The sequence below is a fragment of the Cherax quadricarinatus genome, unplaced genomic scaffold, assembly GCF_038502225.1.
Source record: "Cherax quadricarinatus isolate ZL_2023a unplaced genomic scaffold, ASM3850222v1 Contig657, whole genome shotgun sequence".
In the NCBI taxonomy this organism is placed as follows: Eukaryota; Metazoa; Arthropoda; class Malacostraca; order Decapoda; family Parastacidae; genus Cherax; species Cherax quadricarinatus.
This window is the reverse complement of record NW_027195683.1, coordinates 67,695-88,829: the sequence shown is the minus strand read 5'-3', so window position 1 is coordinate 88,829 and position 21,135 is coordinate 67,695. Positions and strand designations below refer to the sequence as shown.

At 47.0% G+C, this 21,135-nt stretch overlaps 1 protein-coding gene across 1 annotated transcript in view; it reads right to left on the bottom strand.

Moving 5' to 3' along the window:
* Window positions 1-21,135, bottom strand: part of LOC138851456 (uncharacterized) — a 66,460-nt gene that overhangs the window by 27,188 nt on the left and 18,137 nt on the right. The window contains exons 4-5 of the mRNA XM_070080595.1: window positions 8,533-8,811; window positions 7,494-7,814 (exon numbers count right to left, since the gene is read on the bottom strand). Of these exons, the coding sequence (XP_069936696.1) occupies window positions 7,494-7,814; window positions 8,533-8,811 (600 nt within the window). The remainder of the gene's footprint in view (window positions 1-7,493; window positions 7,815-8,532; window positions 8,812-21,135) is intronic.

Here is a 21,135-nt window from a genome sequence, read left to right as displayed (position 1 = left end):
CAGGACCTGGAGGCCCTCCAGCTAACGTAGGTTCCTGGGTTGCAGGACCTGGAGGTCCTCCTGCTAACATAGGTTCCTGGACTGCAGGACCTGGAGGCCTTCCTGCTAACATAGGTTCCAGGGCTGCAGGACCTGGAGGCCCTTCTGCTAACATAGGTTCCTGGGCTGCAGGAGCTGGAGGCCCTCCTGCTAACATAGGTTCCTGGGCTGCAGAACCTCGAAGCCTTCCTGCTAACATAGGTTCCTGGGCTGCAGGTCCTGGAGGCCCTCCTGCTAACATAGGCTCCTGGGCTGCAGGACCTGGAGGTCCTCCTGCTAACGGAGGCTCCTGGGCTGCAGGACCTGGGGGCTCTCCTGCTAACATAGGTTCCTGGGCTGCAGGACCTGGAGGTCCTCCTACTAACGGAGGCTCCTGGGCTGCAGGACCTGGAAGCCCTCCTGCTAACATAGGTTCCTGGGCTGCAGGACCTGGAGGCCTTCCTGCTAACATAGGTTCCTGGGCTGCAGGACCTGGAGGCCCTCCTGCTAACATAGGCTCATGGGTTGCAGGACCTGGAGGTCATCCTGCTAACGGAGGCTCCTGGGCTGCAGGACCTGGAGGCTCTCCTGCTAACATAGGTTCCTGTGCTGCAGGACCTGGAGGTCCTCCTGCTAACATAGGTTCCAGGGCTGCAGGACCTGGAGGCCCTTCTGCTAACATAGGTTCCTGGGCTGCAGGAGCTGGAGGCCCTCCTGCTAACATAGGTTCCTGGGCTGCAGGACCTGGAGGCCCTCCTGCTAACATTGGTTCCTGGGCTGCAGGACCTGGAGGCCTTCCTGCTAATATAGGTTCCTGGGCTGCATGACCTGGAGACCTTCCTGCTAACATAGGTTCCAGGCCTGCAGGACCTGGAGGCCCTTCTGCTAACATAGGTTCCTGGGCTGCAGGACCTGGAGGCCCTCCTGCTAACATAGGTTCCTGGGCTGCAGGACCTGGAGGCCTTCCTGCTAACATAGGTTCCTGGGCTGCAGGACCTGGCTTCCCTCCTGCTAACATAGGTTCCTGGGCTGCAGGACCTGGAGGTCCTCCTGCTAACGGAGGCTCCTGGGCTGCAGGACCTGGAGGCCCTCCTGCTAACATAGGTTCCTGGGCTGCAGGACCTGGAGGCCCTCCTGCTAACATAGGTTACTGGGCTGCAGGACCTGGAGGCCTTCCTGCTAACATAGGTACTTGTGCTGCAGGACCTGGAGGCCTTCCTGCTAACATAGGTTCCTGGGCTGCAGGACCTCGACGCCCTCCTGCTAACATAGGTTCCTAGGCTGCAGGACCTGGAGGCCCTCCTGCTGACATAGGTTCCTGGGCTGCAGGACCTGGAGGCCCTCCTGCTAACATAGGTTCCTGGGCTGCAGGACCTGGAGGTCCTCCTGCTAACATAGGTTCCTGGCCTGAAGGACCTGGAGGCCTTCCTGCTAAGATAGGTTCCAGGGCTGCAGGACCTGGAGGCCCTCCTGCTAACATAGGTTCCTGGGCTGCAGGACCTGGAGGCCTTCCTGCTAACATAAGTTCCTGGGCTGCAGGATATGGAGGCCCTCCTGCTAACATAGGCTCCTGGGCTGCAGGACCTGGAGGTCCTCCTGCTAACGGAGGTTCCTGGGCTGCAAGACCTGGAGGCCCTCCTGCTAACATAGGTTCCTGGGCAGCAGGACCTGGAGGTCCTCCTGCTAACGGAGGCTCCTGGGCTGCAGGACCTGGAGGTCCTCCTGCTAACATAGGTTCCTGGGCTGCAGGACCTGGAGGCCCTCCTGCTAACATAGGTTCCTGGGCTGCAGGACCTGGAAGCCCTCCTGCTAACATATGTTCCTGGGCTGCAGGACGTGGAGGCCCTCCTGCTAACATAGGTTTCTGGGCTGCAGGACCTGGAGGTCCTCCTGCTAACATAGGTTCCTGGGCTGCAGGACCTGGAGGCCCTTCTGCTAACATAGGTTCCTGGGCTGCAGGAACTGGAGGCCCTCCTGCTAACATAGGTTCCTGGGCTGCAGGATCTGGAGGCCTTCCTGCTAACGTAGGTTCCTGGGCTGCAGGACCTGGAGACCTTCCTGCTAACATAGGTTCCAGGGCTGCAGGACCTGGAGGCCCTTCTGCTAACATAGGTTCCTGGGCTGCAGGACCTGGAGGCCCTCCTGCTAACATAGGTTCCTGGGCTGCAGGACCTGGAGTCCTTCCTGCTAACATAGGTTCCTGGGCTGCAGGATCTGGAGGCCCTCCTGCTAACATAGGTTCCTGGGCTGCAGAACCTGGAGGTCCTCCTGCTAACGGAGGCTCCTGGGCTGCAGGACCTGGAGGCCCTCCAGCTAACATAGGTTCCTGGACTGCAGGACCTGGAGGACTTCCTGCTAACATAGGTTCCAGGGCTGCAGGACCTGGAGGCCCTTCTGCTAACATAGGTTCCTGGGCTGCAGGACCTGGAGGCCCTCCTGCTAACATAGGTTCCTGGGCTGCAGGACCTGGAGGCGTTCCTGCTAACATAGGTTCCTGGGCTGCAGGACCTGGAGGCCCTCCTGCTAACATAGGCTCATGGGCTGCAGGACCTGAAGGTCCTCCTGCTAACATAGGTTCCTGGGCAGCAGGACCTGGAGGTCCTCCTGCTAACGGAGGCTCCTGGGCTGCAGGACCTGGAGGCCCTCCAGCTAACGTAGGTTCCTGGGCTGCAGGACCTGGAGGTCCTCCTGCTAACATAGGTTCCTGGACTGCAGGACCTGGAGGCCTTCCTGCTAACATAGGTTCCAGGGCTGCAGGACCTGGAGGCCCTTCTGCTAACATAGGTTCCTGGGCTGCAGGAGCTGGAGGCCCTCCTGCTAACATAGGTTCCTGGGCTGCAGAACCTCGAGGCCTTCCTGCTAACATAGGTTCATGGGCTGCAGGACCTGGAGGCCCTCCTGCTAACATAGGCTCCTGGGCTGCAGGACCTGGAGGTCCTCCTGCTAACGGAGGCTCCTGGGCTGCAGGACCTGGACGCCCTCCTGCTAACATAGGTTCCTAGGCTGCAGGACCTGGAGGCCCTCCTGCTGACATAGGTTCCTGGGCTGCAGGACCTGGAGGCCCTCCTGCTAACATAGGTTCCTGGGCTGCAGGACCTGGAGGTCCTCCTGCTAACATAGGTTCCTGGACTGAAGGACCTGGAGGCCTTCCTGCTAAGATAGGTTCCAGGGCTGCAGGACCTGGAGGCCCTCCTGCTAACATAGGTTCCTGGGCTGCAGGACCTGGAGGCCTTCCTGCTAACATAAGTTCCTGGGCTGCAGGATATGGAGGCCCTCCTGCTAACATAGGCTCCTGGGCTGCAGGACCTGGAGGTCCTCCTGCTAACGGAGGTTCCTGGGCTGCAAGACCTGGAGGCCCTCCTGCTAACATAGGTTCCTGGGCAGCAGGACCTGGAGGTCCTCCTGCTAACGGAGGCTCCTGGGCTGCAGGACCTGGAGGTCCTCCTGCTAACATAGGTTCCTGGGCTGCAGGACCTGGAGGCCCTCCTGCTAACATAGGTTCCTGGGCTGCAGGACCTGGAAGCCCTCCTGCTAACATATGTTCCTGGGCTGCAGGACCTGGAGGTCCTCCTGCTAACATAGGTTCCTGGGCTGCAGGACCTGGATGCCCTTCTGCTAACATAGGTTCCTGGGCTGCAGGACCTGGAGGCCCTCCTTCCAACATAGGCTCCTGGGCTGCAGGAACTGGAGGTCCTCCTGCTAACGGAGGCTCCTGGGCTGCAGGACCTGGAGGTCCTCCTGCTAACGGAGGCTCCTGGGCTGCAGGACCTGGAGGCCCTCCTGCTTCCATAGGTTCCTGGGCTGCAGGCCCTGGAGGCCCTCCTGCTAACATAGGTTCCTGGGCTGCAGGACCTGGAGGCCCTCCTGCTAACATAGGTTCCTGGGCAGCAGGACCTGGAGGCCCTCCTGCTAACATAGGTTTCTGGGCTGCAGGACTTGGAGGTCCTCCTGCTAACATAGGTTCCTGGGCTGCAGGACCTGGAGGCCCTCCTGCTAACATAGGTTCCTGGGCTGCAGGACCTGGAGGCCCTCCTTCTGACATAGGTTACTGGGCTGCAGGACCTGGAGGCCTTCCTGCTAACATAGGTACCTGGGCTGCAGGACCTGGAGGCCTTCCTGCTAACATAGGTTCCTGGGCTGCAGGACCTGGACGCCCTCCTGCTGACATAGGTTCCTGGGCTGCAGGACCTGGAGGCCCTCCTGCTAACATAGGTTCCTGGGCTGCAGGACCTGGAGGCCTTCCTGGTAACATAAGTTCCTGGGCTGCAGGACCTGGAGGCTTTCCTGCTAACATAGGTTCCTGAGCTGCATGACCTGGAGGTCCTCCTGCTAACGGAGGCTCCTGGGCTGCAGGATCTGGAGGCCTTCCTGCTAACATAGGTTCCTGGGCTGCAGGACCTGGAGGCCCTCCTGCTAACATAGGCTCCTGGGCTGCAGGACCTGGAGGTCCTCCTGGTAACGGAGGCTCCTGGGCTGCAGGATCTGGAGGCCTTCCTGCTAACATAGGTTCCTGGGCTGCAGGACCTGGAGTCCCTCCTGCTAACATAGGTTTCTGGGCTGCAGGACCTGGAGGCCCTCCTGCTAACATAGGTTCCTGGGCTGCAGGACCTGGAGGCCCTCCTGCTAACATAGGTTCCTGGGCTGCAGGACCTGGAGTCCCTCCTGCTAACATAGGTTCCTTGGCTGCAGGACCTGGAGGCCCTCCTGCTAACATAGGTTCCTGGGCTGCAGGACCTGGAGGTCCTCCTGCTAACATAGGTTCCTGGGCTGCAGGACCTGGAGGCCCTCCTGCTAACATAGGTTCCTGGGCTGCAGGACCTGGAGGTCCTCCTGCTAACATAGGTTCCTGGGCTGCAGGACCTGGAGGCCCTCCTGCTAACATAGGTTCCAGGGCTGCAGGACCTGGAGGCCTTCCTGCTAACATAGGTTCCTGGGCTGCAGGACCTGGAGGCCTTCCTGGTAACATAGGTTCCTGGGCTGCAGGACCTGGACGCCCTCCTGCTAACATAGGTTCCTGGGCTGCAGGACCTGGAGGCCCTCCTGCTGACATAGGTTCCTGGGCTGCAGTACCTGGAGGCCCTCCTGCTAACATAGGTTCCTGGGCTGCAGGACCTGGAGGCCTTCCTGCTAACATAAGTTCCTGGGCTGCAGGACCTGGAGGTTTTCCTCCTAACATAGGTTCCTGAGCTGCATGACCTGGAGGTCCTCCTGCTAACGGAGGCTCCTGGGCTGCAGGATCTGGAGGCCTTCCTGCTAACATAGGTTCCTGGGCTGCAGGACCTGGAGGCCCTCCTGCTAACATAGGTTCCTGGGCTGCAGGACCTGGAGGCCCTCCTGCTAACATAGGTTCCTGGGCTGCAGGACCTGGAGGCCCTCCCGCTAACATAGGTTCCTGGGCTGCCGGACCTGGAGGCCCTGCTGCTAACATAGGTTCCTGGGCTGCAGGGCCTGGAGGTCCTCCTGCTAACATAGGTTCCTGGGTTGCAAGACCTGGAGGCCCTCCTGCTAACGGAGGCTCCTGGGCTGCAGGACCTGGAGGTCCTCCTGCTAACATAGGTTCCTGGGCTGCAAGACCTGGAGGCCTTCCTGCTAACATAGGTTCCTGGGCTGCAAGACCTGGAGGCCCTTCTGCTAACATAGGTTCCTGGGCTGCAAGACCTGGAGGCCCTCCTGCTAGCATAGGTTCCTGGGCTGCAAGACCTGGAGGCCCTCCTGCTAACGGAGGCTCCTGGGCTGCAGGACCTGGAGGTCCTCCTGCTAACATAGGTTCCTGGGCTGCAAAACCTGTAGGCCTTCCTGCTAACATAGGTTCCTGGGCTGCAAGACCTGGAGGCCCTCCTGCTAACGGAGGCTCCTGGGCTGCAGGACCTGGAGGTCCTCCTGCTAACATAGGTTCCTGGGCTGCAAGACCTGGAGGCCCTCCTGCTAACGGAGGCTCCTGGGCTGCAGGACCTGGAGGTCCTCCTGCTAACATAGGTTCCTGGGCTGCAAGACCTGGAGGCCTTCCTGCTAACATAGGTTCCTGGGCTGCAAGACCTGGAGGCCCTCCTGCTAACATAGGTTCCTGGGCTGCAAGACCTGGAGGCCCTCCTGCTAACATAGGTTCCTGGGCTGCAAGACCTGGAGGCCCTCCTGCTAACGGAGGCTCCTGGGCTGCAGGACCTGGAGGTCCTCCTGCTAACATAGGTTCCTGGGCTGCAAGACCTGGAGGCCCTCCTGCTAACGGAGGCTCCTGGGCTGCAGGACCTGGAGGTCCTCCTGCTCACATAGGTTCTTGGGCTGCAAGACCTGGAGGCCTTCCTGCTAACATAGGTTCCTGGGCTGCAAGACCTGGAGGCCCTCCTGCTAACATAGGTTCCTGGGCTGCAAGACCTGGAGGCCCTCCTGCTAACATAGGTTCCTGGGCTGCAGGACCTGGAGTCCCTCCTGCTAACATAGGTTCCTGGGCTGCAAGACCTGGAGGCCCTCCTGCTAACATAGGTTCCTGGGCTGCAAGACCTGGAGGCCCTCCTGCTAACATAGGTTCCTGGGCTGCAAGACCTGGAGGCCCTCCTGCTAACGGAGGCTCCTGGGCTGCAGCCCCTGAAGCCCATACCTTAATCCCGCCCTGCCTAGTATAGTTAATTAAAGTAATTCCATAAAAAATGTAATCGTTTCCTCTCTAAAACTAGACCATTATTTTCATTTCCTTACATATATAATGTAATTTTAACCTTGATTTACATCGTCACTATCATCATCGAAGCTACATTATAATCCATGGTATTTGCTTTAACATATTCCAGATTCTATCATCTCAACTCAAGGAACTCAAACTTCTAATTCTGTATGACCAGCTTTCAATACCACTGTACAGAGAGGTATGTAAACAGTGTACCTGCAAATACACAGTAAATTACAACACATTTGCGGCTTTTTTGGGGTCAAGTTATAAATCTTATTTTAAATACTAACATTTATGCCGTTGTAAGTATATCTATTTATTCTTAGATGCTCATACATTTGTCAGAAAAGAACATAAGCGCACAGGCATTAACACTGTACACAAAGTGTATTATACATTTTAAAGGGAACTGCATTTTAAGTATAAAATTTATAAATTTTTAGAGACGAGGGAAGGAGAGTGGTGTGGTTAGAGTGTAGCTGGAATGGAGGTTGTTTAAATGCTACTGTCCATGATACTTTTCAGATTAAACCAGCGCCTCAGTTACTGTCCTGGGGTAGTTGTGTAATAGTCATTCATTCTTCATGAACCGGGGATAGTGATGGGATATTAATGGGAGCTCATTACTCATGATCCTTGAGTGGTAATGGGTGTTCAATGTTCATGAACTTGAGGTGGTAAGCGTTTCAAGAACTTAATTCTTTCCGTCTCCCAGAATCATTAGGGATACAATCTTCCTATTTATCAACTACCAAACATACACATACCTCGATATATCATATGTGAAAAACATAAATTAATGCATACTTACAAATCAGGAAGAGCTCCGCCTCTCCACTCGTAAGGACCTTGTGGCTGTTAACGTCTCTCTTAAGTACAATCACATTCACCTTGCCTTCAGATAAGTTGAATGCACTTGTTTCTATAAGTATATCTACAAAGCACAGAATGCCCTGCATTGTCTGTGTCGTCCGATGGCTCTTCAGCATTTGTCCTTGACTGTTGATCATTATGAGCTCCAGGTAACTAGAACCATCGCTTGTAGTGGCATCCTCCTGATCGAAACATACGCTAGTATCAGCAGAGTTCAGTTCACTATTCCATTTAAGAGTAAGTTCCCGCACAGAGAAACCTGTTGGAGGGGGGGGGGGTGATAAGTCAAACAGATTTCTATTATTCGGTATCTTCAGGAAGAATTTTTTTTGCATATTTTTTTTTACATCTTAATAAAAGAGCATGCGCGCGCGAGTATATATATATATATATATATATATATATATATATAAATATAGGGAGGTACCACCTCTAGAACTGTCATGGGGACCCTCATCCTCAGAGAAAAGAATAAACTTGCTTCAGGGAAAACTCAAGATTCTCCCTAAAGCTGTTTGAGAATTTTCTCCTACCACCCCCTACATTATGTATATATATTTTATTTGAAGACAAAATACATATATATATATATATATATATATATATATATATATATATATATATATATATATACATATATATATATATATATATATATATATATATATATATATATGTGTGTGTGTGTGTGTGTGTGTGTGTGTGTGTGTGTGTGTGTGTGTGTGTGTGTGTGTGTGTGTGTGTGTGTGTGTATTGTAATATTACAGTCAACAGGTGATTTCACATTATGCAGAATAAGCACAGTGAAAAACTGGTGATATTCCAAGAGAATTTACTTTAATTTAAATTTATTACAATCAATATTCTTGATATTCTTGTACAAACGAATTGCAGATTTAATTACATATGTTCAGTCAATAGGTTTGAAATCTAATAAACTACCTAATTAAAAGTAATTTTTTTTTTATTTTACGCACCTGATGTTGTACCTGAAGATGGCATAGTGACCGGAGTGCTTGTAATTTTATTTAAGTCTCCTTCTGTTGAAAGAGAGCAACTGTAAGAGCTTCCTGGGTCGAGCTTTACGAAGTATCCGTAGCATGGATTGAAGTTCAAACAATCAACATTTGCGCTAACAAATGGGGGTGCTGGATCAGAGGTTGTTATTTCGATTAAGAATATTTCATTGTTGTCATCGTTGTCCCAAATCATTTCCAATGTAGAGCTTGTTAAAGGAATCACTCTTAAATTATAATCTGGGGAAAATTAAAAGAGAACATACATTCATTAGTTGTGCATAATAAAAATAACCATGATATGCCTAATTACCAAACACTCTTGTAAACTTATAAACCAACTGTAAACTAGTGATCTAAGCACAATGTTAAATAATACACTGGCCAACAGTGTTTTTCAGTTTACGTTTAAAAACATATGTCTAACTAATTAAGGGAAGCTGACTTCGAATCTGAACTTAGTTTTGCTTCAACGCGAACAGTTTCTAAGAGATAGAACCATGTGGTAAACTATTTCACCAAGACATAGCCATCATGGAGAAGACATGTCACGAAAACCTGAAGATCAGTTTAATGGTTGGCTACTTCAGGTTAAGGTAGGTTGGCCGGTGTGATCCCGCCCCGGGTCTTCTCTATGTGGTGACCCAGCAGGTCATTGACTGCTGGACACTGATACTCAAGAGCAATACTAAATATATATAGATTTTGCCGTTGAAGTGGCCAGTTTACTGCGCACCCCATATCCATCTTGTGTAGGGAAGAGCAAGAGCATTTACGTGTCCTGTAGCTCGACTGCTAGCGCACTCAGCTCACACACTGAGGTCCGGGGGTCGATCACCGGTAAGGGTGGAAACATTGGGGACGTGTTTCCTTAAGACACCTGCTGTCCATGTTCACTTGTCAGTAAATAGATGCCTGGGTGTTAGTCGACTGGTGTGGGTCGCACCCTGGGTCAATCTGCCCGAAATGTTCTGCATAACAAGGGGCTTTCTGTAAACTAGCATGTCATTGATGTCAACTAGGACTGTATACCTTGTACATGTACTTGTAGTAATATTATTATATGGATACACATATTACCACCCAGGAGTCCCAAAGACCTGTTATCCTGGGTGTAAAGGGAGCAAAGCAAACACAGAAGAAAAACTTTTGACTTATATTATCCTTCACCAGTTTAGAAAAGAAGTATATACACTATGTACAACAATAGGTATTAGTGCACTCCACGGTAAGCAAGGCAGGATAGAAGCCACTAGAGAGCAGACTGTGCTTCAACCAGCTCTAGAATGGGAATGACAAGGGCAGACGGGTGAGTGGTACCCACATCACCTCTGGGATTGCCAAAACCATCTTCTCATTGGCTGGAACCTGGGTACTGATTGAACGACGGGGCTCCATCGTTAACCCTTAGCACCTGGTTCGCTGGTTGGGGGAGATAGCTTTTCAATGAGGGTGTGTACATGCGCCGAATGAAGGTTACGTACTCTTTGCATGGCACACAAGCTCTCTCCTGAAGGCGACCAAGGGTCTATTGGTAATTCCCCTTATGCTTGGTGGGAGGCTGTTGAACAGTCTTGAGCCCCGGACACTTACTGTGTTTCCTCTTAGTGTACCAATAACGCCCCTACTTTTCATTGGGGGTAGGTTGCACCATCTGCTAAGTCTTTTACTTTCGTAGGGAGTGATTTTTGCGTGCAGATTTGGAACCATTCCCTCTAGGATTTTCCAGGTGTAGGTTATGATGTAGCTCTCTCACCTGCGCTCCAGTGAGTACAGGTTAAATGCTTCTAAGCGTTCCAGTAGTTAAGGTGCTTGACGGAACTTATATGTGCAGTAAAGGTCCTCTGTACATTTTCTAGATCTGCAATTTCATCTGCCTTGAATGGAGATGTTAGTGTATAGCAGTATTCCAGCCTAGAGAGAACAAGGGATTTAAAAAGGATCATCAATGGTTTGTCATCCCATGTTTTGAAGGTTCTCATTACCCATCCTATCATCCTGTTGTGATCCTTGAACTTGAGATCCTCAGACATTACCACTCCCAAGTCCTTCAAAATACTTTTCCGCTCTATTGTGTTATTAGAGTTTGTAGTATACTCAGTTCTAGTTATTATTTCCTCCAGTTCTCCATAACGGAGTACTTGGAATTTGTCTTTATTGAACATCATACCGTTTTCCGCTGCTTATTGGAAAACTTGGTTTATATCTCCTTGGAGATTTGCCGTGTCCTCAATGGATGACACTCTCATGCAGATCCTTGTATCGTCTGCCAATGATGACACGGTGCTATGGTTTACATCTCTGTCTATGCCAGATATGAGGATGAGGAACAGGATGGGGCAAGTACTGTGCCTTATGGAATACAGCTTTTAACTATGGCGGCCTCCGACTTAACTCTGTTTACCACTACTTTTTGTTTTCGACTAATTAGAAAATTGAAGATCCATCTGCCGACTTTGCCAGTTATTGCTTTAGCAGGCATTTTGTGTGCTATTACACCATGATCGCACCTGCCAAAGGCTTTTGCAAAATCTGTGTATACTACATCTGTATTCTCTTTGTCTCCCAGTGCATTCAAGACCATGTCATAGTGGTCCAGTAGTTGCGAGAGGGAGGATCGACCTACTCTGAATCAAAGTTGCCTTATATTGTGCGATTGTTGGGAATTCAATTGATTTGCAATCATGCTTCAAAGCTATTGCTTTGCTGCCACCTTTATGAAGTTAGGCTATATCTGTTGTTTTTAGTGACTATGGGATTTCACCCGTATCTATGCTGTTCTTCATAAACACGGAGTTCCATGAGTCTGGGCTTGGGACTGAGTGCATGGGCATGTTGTCAATGACTTTCTCAAAGTCCAATGAAGTTAGGATTGTGTCAGAAATTTGCCATACATTGACAGGGTTTTGAGGCTCATTCACTAAAAACAAATTTGAATTGATGATCTTTAGACCGATTAATGGCTCTCTAACCACAGCCATATTGAGACTTCAGTATCTCGCTCATTTCTTTGTTGTCATATGTGTATGATCCGTCTTGTCTGAGCAAGGGCCCAATACTAGATGTGATTTTTACCTTCTTTTTGGCATATGAAAAGAAATACTTTGAATTTCTTTCAATTTCACTAATTGCTTTTAACTCACTGCAACAGGCCTGTTAGTCCATACTAGGCAGGTCCTTCGCAGTCCATCCCACTAACAGAATATTTGCCCAACTCAATTTTCAATTCTACCCGAGGAACAAGCTTTGATAATTCTATTAACTCATGTGCAAGTCCCACTCAAATCCAACCCCTCTCAATCATGTATTTATCCAACCTAAATTTGAAACTACCCAAGGTCTTAGCTTTAATAACCCTACTAGACAGACTGTTCCACTCATCAACTACCCTATTTCCAAACAAATACTTTCCTATATCCTTTCTAAATTTAAACTTGTCTAATTTGAATCCATTATTTCGGGTTCTCTCTTGGAGAGATATCCTCAAGACCTTATTAATATCCCCTTTATTAATACCCATCTTCCACTTGTACACTTAGATCATGTCTCCCTACATTCTTCGTCTTACAAGTGAATGCAATTTAAGGGACTTCAATCTTTCTTCACACAGAAAATTTCTAATGCAATGAATTAATTTTGTCATTCGCCGCTGAATGTTTTCTAACGAATTTATGTCCATTCTGTAAAACGGAGACCAGAACTGAGCTGCATAATCTAGGTGAGGCCTTACTAATGATGTATAAAGCTGCAGTATGACCTCTGGACTTCTCTTGCTAACACTTCTTGATATAAATCCCAGCAATCTATTTGCCTTATTACGCACGCTTAGGAACTGCTGTCTTGGATTAAGATTACTGCTTACCATAACTCCCAAATCCTTTTCGCATTCTATACGACTGAGTTCAACATTATTAAGCTGGTAGGTGCTAGGGTTATGAACATTTCCGAGCTTTAGAACTTTACATTTATCTACATTGAACTGCATCTGCCACTTTTCTGACCACGAATTGAGTTTGTCTAAATCCTCCTGAAGTTCCGAGACATCAACGTCTGAATCGATTATCCTACCTATCTTCGTGTCATCAGCAAATTTGCTTATGTCACTAGTAATTCCCTCGTCAAGGTCATTTATATATATTATAAACAACAATGGGCCTAAAACTGATCCCTGCGGAACGCCACTTGTTACAGATCCCCACTCAGATTTAACCCCATTTATGCACACTCTCTGCTTCCTATTAGTGAGCCATGACTCGATCCATGACAGCACTTTTCCCCCAATGCCATGAGCAGCCACTTTCTTCAACAGTCTCTGATGTGGTACTCTATCAAAAGCCTTACTAAAATCTAAATAAACAATATCGAATTCTTTATCCTGATCAACGGCATCGAAAGCTTTGCTGAAGAAGGTTAATCAATTAGTTAGACAGGAACGGCCCCTGTGTGAATTCATGTTGAGTATCATTAATCAAATTATGCCTATCGAGATGACTTCTTATATTATCAGCTATAATTGACTCTAGTAATTTGCCTACAATTGAGGTTAGGCTTATTGGGCGGTAATTTGACGGTAACGACTTGTCCCCTGCTTTAAAAATAGGAATTACATTAGCCATCTTCCACATATCAGGCACTACACCTGTTTGAAGAGATAAATTAAAAATATTAGTTAAAGATTCACAGAGATCCATTTTGCATTCCTTAAGAACCCTTGAAAAAAGCTCATCAGGACCAGGCGATTTACTTTGCTTCAAACCATTTCGCTAGTGACTGTGGTATTACATAATTTATCTTCTTCAGGCCCACTAAAAAACCTAATTACTGGGATATTATTAGTGTCTTCCTGAGTAAAAACCGAGAGAAAATAATTATTAAAAATAGAGCACATTTCATTCTCTTTGTCAGTAAGAACTCCATAGTTATTTTTAAGGGGACCTATCTTATCTCTAACTTTTGTTCTATACACCTGGAAAAAACTTTTAGGGTTAGATTTCGAATCCCTAGCAACTTTAATTTCATAGTCCCGTTTAGCTTTTCTTATCCCCTTTTTAACGTCCCTCTTGATGTCAATATACTGATTCATAAGATGACTCTCACCTCTTTTGATGCGTCTATAAATGCCTTTCTTCTGCCCTAAAAGATATTTGAGCCTATTATTCATCCATTTTGGGTCATTTCTATTCGATCTAATTTCTTTATACGGGATAAATGTTCTTTGGGCAGCATGTATAGTGTTCAGAAAACTGTCATATTGATAGCTCTCTTCGTTACCCCAGTCCACAGATGACAAGTGTTCTCTAAGCCCATTGTAATCTGCTAAGCGAAAATCTGGGACCGTTACTGAGTTATCCCTACTATCATACTTCCATTCAATGCTAAAGGTAATTGATTTATGATCACTTGCGCCGAGTTCCTCTGTAATTTCTAAATTATTAACAAGGGTTTCCTTGTTTGCCAGAACCAAATCAAGCAGGTTATTTCCCCTTGTAGGTTCTGTCACAAACTGCTTCAAAAAACAATCCTGAACTACTTCTAAGAAATCGTTAGATTCTAAATTCCCAGTCAAGAAATTCCAATCAATCTGACTAAAGTTGAAGTCCCCTAGAATTACTACGTTATCATGCCTTATGGCCTTAACAGTTTTCTCCCATAGTAGTCTCCCTTGGTCCCTATCTGAGTTTGGGGGACGGTATATCACACCTAAAACAAATTTGTCATGTCACTCTGAAAATTCTATCCAAAGAGACTTTATATGTGTTACTTCAGATTTTATACTCGTTTTTATGCAACAGTTCAAATGATCTCGGACATACAGTGCCACCCCACCCCCCTTCCCGATACTTCTGTCTACTTGGAACAATTTGAAACCCTGTATGTGACATTCAGCAGGTATGTCCCGATTTTTCGTATTGAACCATGTCTCAGTTAAGGCAAATACATCAATGTTACCTGCACTAGCAACTAGTCTCAACTCGTCCATTTTATTCCTAGCACTATGACTACTTGTGTAATATATATTAAGGACCCTCCTTTCTTTTTACCCTTCCTGCTCCTTTCTGTTTTTCCACTATACCTATTACTGTCCTCGTTACTGTTAAGATTTAAAATTTCAAAGCCTAAATCCATGTTTTGACACTCTTTATCTTCCATTTCTAAACCCATACCTCTAACTAGTCCTAGTTTAAAGTCCTAACAACACCCTCAACTGAGCTAGCAAGAAAACCCACACCTGCCTTGAATAAGTGAACCCCATCCCTGGCATACATTTCGGCCATAGAAGTGGTCCCAGTTGTCAATGAATGGTACTGCATTATCCTCACAGTGCTTGTCCAGCCAACAATTAATACCAATTGCTCTGGACAACCATTCATTTCCAACACCCTTCTTGGTAAAATGCCACATATAACTGGGCACCCCATTTGTTCCTAATTATGTCTATTGCTGTCCTGTACGTTCTAATTAAATCCTCACTTCTACGCTTGCCTACATCATTGCCTCCAGCACTGAGACAGGTAACAGGATTGATCCCATTACTGTTCATAACGTTGTCAAATCGGCTAACAATATCCTCCATCCCAGCCCCAGGAAAGCAAACCCTCTGTCTCCTACTCCTATCCTTCAAGCAGAAGGCTCTATCCACATACCTATCCTGGCTATCACCAACAACAACATTGTTTTTACCTTCCTTGGTGTTGTTCGTCGTGACGTTTACAGTAGTCGACTCACATTCGCCGGGTAGCACTGAGAATGCATTAGATGTTTCCACAACAGTTTCCACAGCAGTCTCTTTCTTCTTCATGGTTTCTACCTTTCCATTCGTCTTCTTGATCGTCAACTTCGTTCCCTGCTGTCCAGTCACTGTCCAGGTTTCCTTCTTGACCTGAGGACTCACAACAGGAGGACTGCTACAAATCCTCTTGTTTTCCTCAGTCAATCTCTGCATCTTCATCTTTGCTATCCTCAATTTCTTCTTAAGCTGCTGGTAAAGTTGCTCGATGGAGGGCATCTTGGTTCAGTCCAGAGAGAGCACAAAAGACACGTCTTCACCCGAAGAGGACTCTTCCTCTTCTTCATCTGTAATGGGAGGTTAAGATTTACCACAGCTGGTGGCTGTGGTAAAGTCTTTAACTGAGTGTGGATCAGCCCTAGGGCTGGGGGCTGAACTGGCTGATGTTTTGGTTCCCTGTTTATTTTTTTCAGTGGGTGTCTATTTATTTTCGAGTCATCTGTTGCAGTCTGAGCATTCTGTATGTTAAACCTTACTCCTCTCCCATCCTCCCATGGTATATATATCTTGGGTAGACTATCCAAGACTTTCTTTTTGTTTTCGTGCTTATTATTTATTACAATTTTGAGTAATTTCCTGATACCTGTCCAAGGTTTCATATCCTTACTGAAAATCAAGAAATCCCATGCTAGTTGAATGTCGTGTTTGGAAGTAGTGTTTATTCTTGCATAAGAGACATGGTGTTTGGAAAAACATAGGATGAATGTGATCCTGGATTTTTTCCCAAGTTTTTCACATATCCCACAGGTAAACTGTACTGCCATCCTGCCTGTATCCTACTTGCAATATGGGCGCCACGAAACCTGATTTCCACTTTACCTTTCTGCTCTGCCCGCAAGGACGTGGTTGTGGGTTGTTTAAGGGTGGCAAATAATTTAGTCTGTAGTTTAGACACCCGGTTATTAATTCTTATGCCTAACTCAACAAAGTTCTTATCGTTCTTAACTAGGGAGGTGGTAACAAGAGCAGATGCAGCCCTGCAAGTAGACTCCTACTTAGATCCATCAGTATATATAACATGTGGTAAATTACTACTAACAATTAAGCTAGAAATTTTTTTTGAGCAGTTGCTTTTACAAGTAATTTAAGGAAGGGATTACTAGCAATGAGCGTCTTGGGAGGGACTTGCAGGTATGTGATATTAAATGAACACATCTTCCATGGAGGGGTGAAATGCTCTTGTTGCCTACAGTGATACAGTTCATGCAGGTTATAAAACTTAATGCAATTGCATGTTTTCACAATCCATTTAGATCTATGTGTATTTCTAGACATTTAGTAAGAGTCATAGTGACAGTGTCTGGTTCATTTCTTAACATTCTAATACCAAGTACAGTGTTAATCTCAACAATTCTATCACTGATACTAGACACACTAAATTCCTTCCTCATATTAAGAATCTTGGTAGATTTAGGACACCCAAGAATAATTCTGAGAGCTTTATTTTGCATTAACTCCAAGGGTCGAAGAGAACTTTCTCTAGCTAATATCAACATGGGAGCAGCATAATCAATTAAGGACCTAACACAGGCTATGTACATCATTCTCACGATTCTCACATTAGCACCATAGTTGGGGTTGTAGCCAGCAACAGCTTTGAGAGCATTTAGCCTAGCTTTGTATTTCTTGTTTATGTATAAATATTGGTAGAAATACCGGCAATATGAAAAATAAAAGGACACAAGTGAAATTAATGTGACATTTTTATTGAGGCAACGTTTCGCTCTCAAGGAGCTTTGTCAAGCCATAACGGCTTTGTCAAGCAGTTACAGCTTGATAAAGGTCCTGGAGAACGAAACGTTGCCACAATAAAAATGTCACATTAGTTGCACTTGTGTCCTTTTATTTACATTTCTTATTTAGTTGTGGTGTGATGGCTTTATTTATACATCAAGATATCTGTAAGATTTAACGTTACAATACTGATTACTAGCGAAAAAGCCTGAAAACTGTGATGTAAATGTTTTGTTAAGTATAGTTTGTTAATACGCTGGCTGTATCCCACCGAGGCAGTACGACCCAAAAAAGAAACACTTTCACCATCATTCACACTATCGCTGTCTTGCCAGAGGCGCGCAGATACGGCCGTTTAAATGTCACTCTAAACAACGAATATCCTAAACCCGTCTTTTAAAGTGTAGGGATTGTACCTCCAATCTCCAGGACTCAAGTCCGGCTAACCGGTTTCCCTGAATTCCTTCACAAAATATTACCCTGCTCACACTTCAGCATCTCGTCAAGTCCCAAAAACCATTCGTCTCCACTCGTATCCAACACGCTCGTACATGCCTGCTGTATGTTCAAGCCCCTTGCACACAACACTTCATTTACCCCCTCCCTCCATCCTCTCCTAGGACGACCCCTACCCAGCCTTCCTCCCACTACAAACTTATACACACTCCAAGTCACCGTATTTTGTTCCATCCTCTAAATTACCCAACTACCTCAGCAACCCCTCCTCAGCCCTCTGAATAATACTTTTAGTAATTCCCCGCTTCTTCCTAATTTCCACACGATAAATTCTCTGCATAATATTTACAAAACACACATTTCCCTCAGACAAGACATCTCCACTGCCTCCAGCCTCCTCCTCCCTGCAACATTCGCGTACCAAAGAGTGTTGGTACCACAATACTCTCGTACATTCCCTTCTTTGCCTCCGTGGATAATGTTTAATTTTTATCTCCTCAGATACCTCAATGCACCACCCCACCTTTCTGCCTTCATCAATTCACTGGTTTACCTCGTCCTTCACATACTATATATATATATATATATATATATATATATATATATATATATATATATATATATATATATATATATATATATATATATATCAAGGCTGTGAACGGATAACTGTGTCCCTCTGCCCCATCATCGCAGGAATCAAAGAGGCAGACCCAAGAAAAGTCCCACTGAAAGCGAGAAAATTTGCGCACAGGTTAGCAAAAAAATCGAAGAAGGTAACACAGTGGGAGCAATAAGAATAATTACAAGTGACGACACTGTAGCCCCCAAGGATGAGACCACGGCCCAAGCACTAAGAGACAAGCATCCAACCAGGGACACCATAGCCATCAACGACAACCCTGAGGAAGACCCCATCACTGAACAATTAATTTTGCCAGAATCGGAAGTCTATAAGGCGATCGTGTCATTTCCAGCAGGATCTGCAGGAGGTTACACTGGAATTCGACCTCAGCACCTCAAAGAGATGGTAAATCCAGTACTCGGTGAATCTGCATCAATTCTTCTCACCGAGTTAACAACTTTCGTCAACAATTGCCTGGCTGGGCGAATCCCAGAAGAAATTAAACCTTTCTTTTTTGGAGCCTCACTATGTGCTTTGAAGAAGAGGGATGGGGGAATCAGACCCATTGCAGTTGGAAACACTCTTCGCCGTCTCGTTGCCAAAGCAGCAGTGAGAAACATTCGCCTAGAAGCTGCCACTTTACTCCAGCCACACCAACTGGGCTTTGGGGTCTCTCAAGGCAGTGAAGCTGCAGCTCATGCGGCAAGGGCCTACATCAGGGACCTACCAGAAGACAAGGCCATAGTCAAACTTGATTTTAGAAATGCCTTTAATATGGTGAAGAGAGATGCTGTTTTGCCAGCTGTTCGGGATCGGTTCCCCAGTCTCTTTCCCTTCATTTCAGCCGGCTACAGCAAACCCTCAATTCTTTTGTTTGGAGAACATGAAATTCAATCATCAGAGGGTGTTCAGCAGGGTGACCCACTCGCTCCACTTCTCTTCTGCTTGGCAGTAAGAGAACTAACTTCCAGCCTACGCAGTGAGCTCAATATCTGGTACCTGGATGACGGCACTCTGGCAGGTACTGAAGAGTCCCTGGTGGGGGACCTACAACTGGTGAAAACACAGGGAGAAGACTTGGGACTCATCCTCAATCCCTCCAAGTGTGAAATCATCACAGCGAACCAGGAAATAATCAATGCTGTGCGAAGAATCCTCCCGGAAGTCTCAACTACCACTCCGTCCAACAGTACCCTCTTGGGGGCACCGCTGGGTCACCAGGCCATCGACACTGTCCTCAGGGACAAATTGAATGACCTGATGAGAATGGAGGAGAGAATAAGCGATCTTGATGCCCATGATGCTCTGTATCTCCTCACAAGGTGTCTTACTATGCCAAGACTCACTTACTTCTTGAGGTGTGCACCCTCTTTTGACAACCCAACACTCGATGAATATGACGCACACCTGAGATCAACTTTTAAGAAGGCACTGAACCTGTCACTAGAGGATGAGCAATGGGATCAGGCAACCCTCCCAGTGCGACTGGGAGGTATAGGGGTGCGTAAAGCAACGCATGTTGCTTTACCTGCTTTTCTGTCTTCGTGTTTGGCTTCCAGTGCATTAGTCAAGAAGATAGTGCCCGAACGCTTGAGAGACGTGGTAGGAGCTCAAGACCCCAGGTTTACTGAAGCAGCGATTCGGTGGGACACCCTTACAGACTCCTCCAGTAGACCAGCTCCTCCCAAACAGCACAAACAGTCCCACTGGGACAAACCGATCATGGAAAAAATCGCCAACACAATGCTCTCCAATGCTTCAGGAAAGAACAAAGCTCGTCTCCTGGCAGTGAAGGCACCACACTCAGGAGATTTCCTGTTAGCTGTTCCCAATTCCTCCCTGGGCACCCGTCTCGACCCACAGGCCATTCGGATTGGTGTTGCTCTTCGCCTAGCCGCCCCCATCCTCACCGAACATAGGTGTATTTGCGGCAGGGCGACAGCTGATCAATTCGGACTTCATGGTCTCGTGTGTCACACAGCAGAAGGGAAGTATGCCAGACATGAGGAGGTCAATGACATCATAAAGAGAAGCCTCGCCACAGCCCGTTGCCCAGCTCAACGGGAACCCCAAGTACAGAGGTCTGATGGAAGTCAAAAGCGTCCTGATGGAGCCACTATGCTACCCTGGAAGGATGGAAAGCAGATTGCCTGGGACTACACCTGTGCTGCCACATTGGCAGACACCTACTTGCCATACTCCGTAGTGGAAGGGGGTGGAGCTGCCAGCCACAGGGAGACCCAGAAGATCCGAAAATATGAAGACCTTCCCCCTTGCTATAACTTCATTCCAATAGGGTCGGAGACCCTTGGAGCATGGGGCAAGTGTGCTCTAAAGTTCCTCAAAGAGCTGGGTGAAAAGCTCATCATAGAAACCAAGGACCACAGGGCGACCAGCTTCCTCTTTCAGAGACTCAGTGTTGCGATCCAGAGAGGAAATGCCTGCAGCATTCTGGGCACGCGGCCCACCGCAGGGGAGCTGGACGAAGTATTCGAGATGTAGCTCTGAGTTACCTATGTTGTTTTACTTTCTGTTGTATTTTTGTGAATGTTTGGCCAATGTATTTTGTCTTTAAATAAAACATACTTGAAATATAGGGGGTGGTAGGAGAAAATTCTCAAACAGCTTCAGGGAGAACCTTGAGTTTTCCCTGAAGCAAGTTTATTCTTTTCTCTGAGGATGAGGGTCCCCATGACAGTTCTAGAGGTGGTACTTCCCTATATATATATATATATATAATTATATATATATATATATATATATATATATATATATATATATATATATATATATATATATATATATATCAACCTGTCGGTATTTTATACCATTTTAATATCCACTTGCAGGATGATGAGGCACAATGATTGATTTAGAGATCTTGTACAAAGTACACAAGTTTTCAAGAATCTCGTTACAGAATTCACTTCCGTTATCTGTTACGAGGGACTTAGGGGTGGTA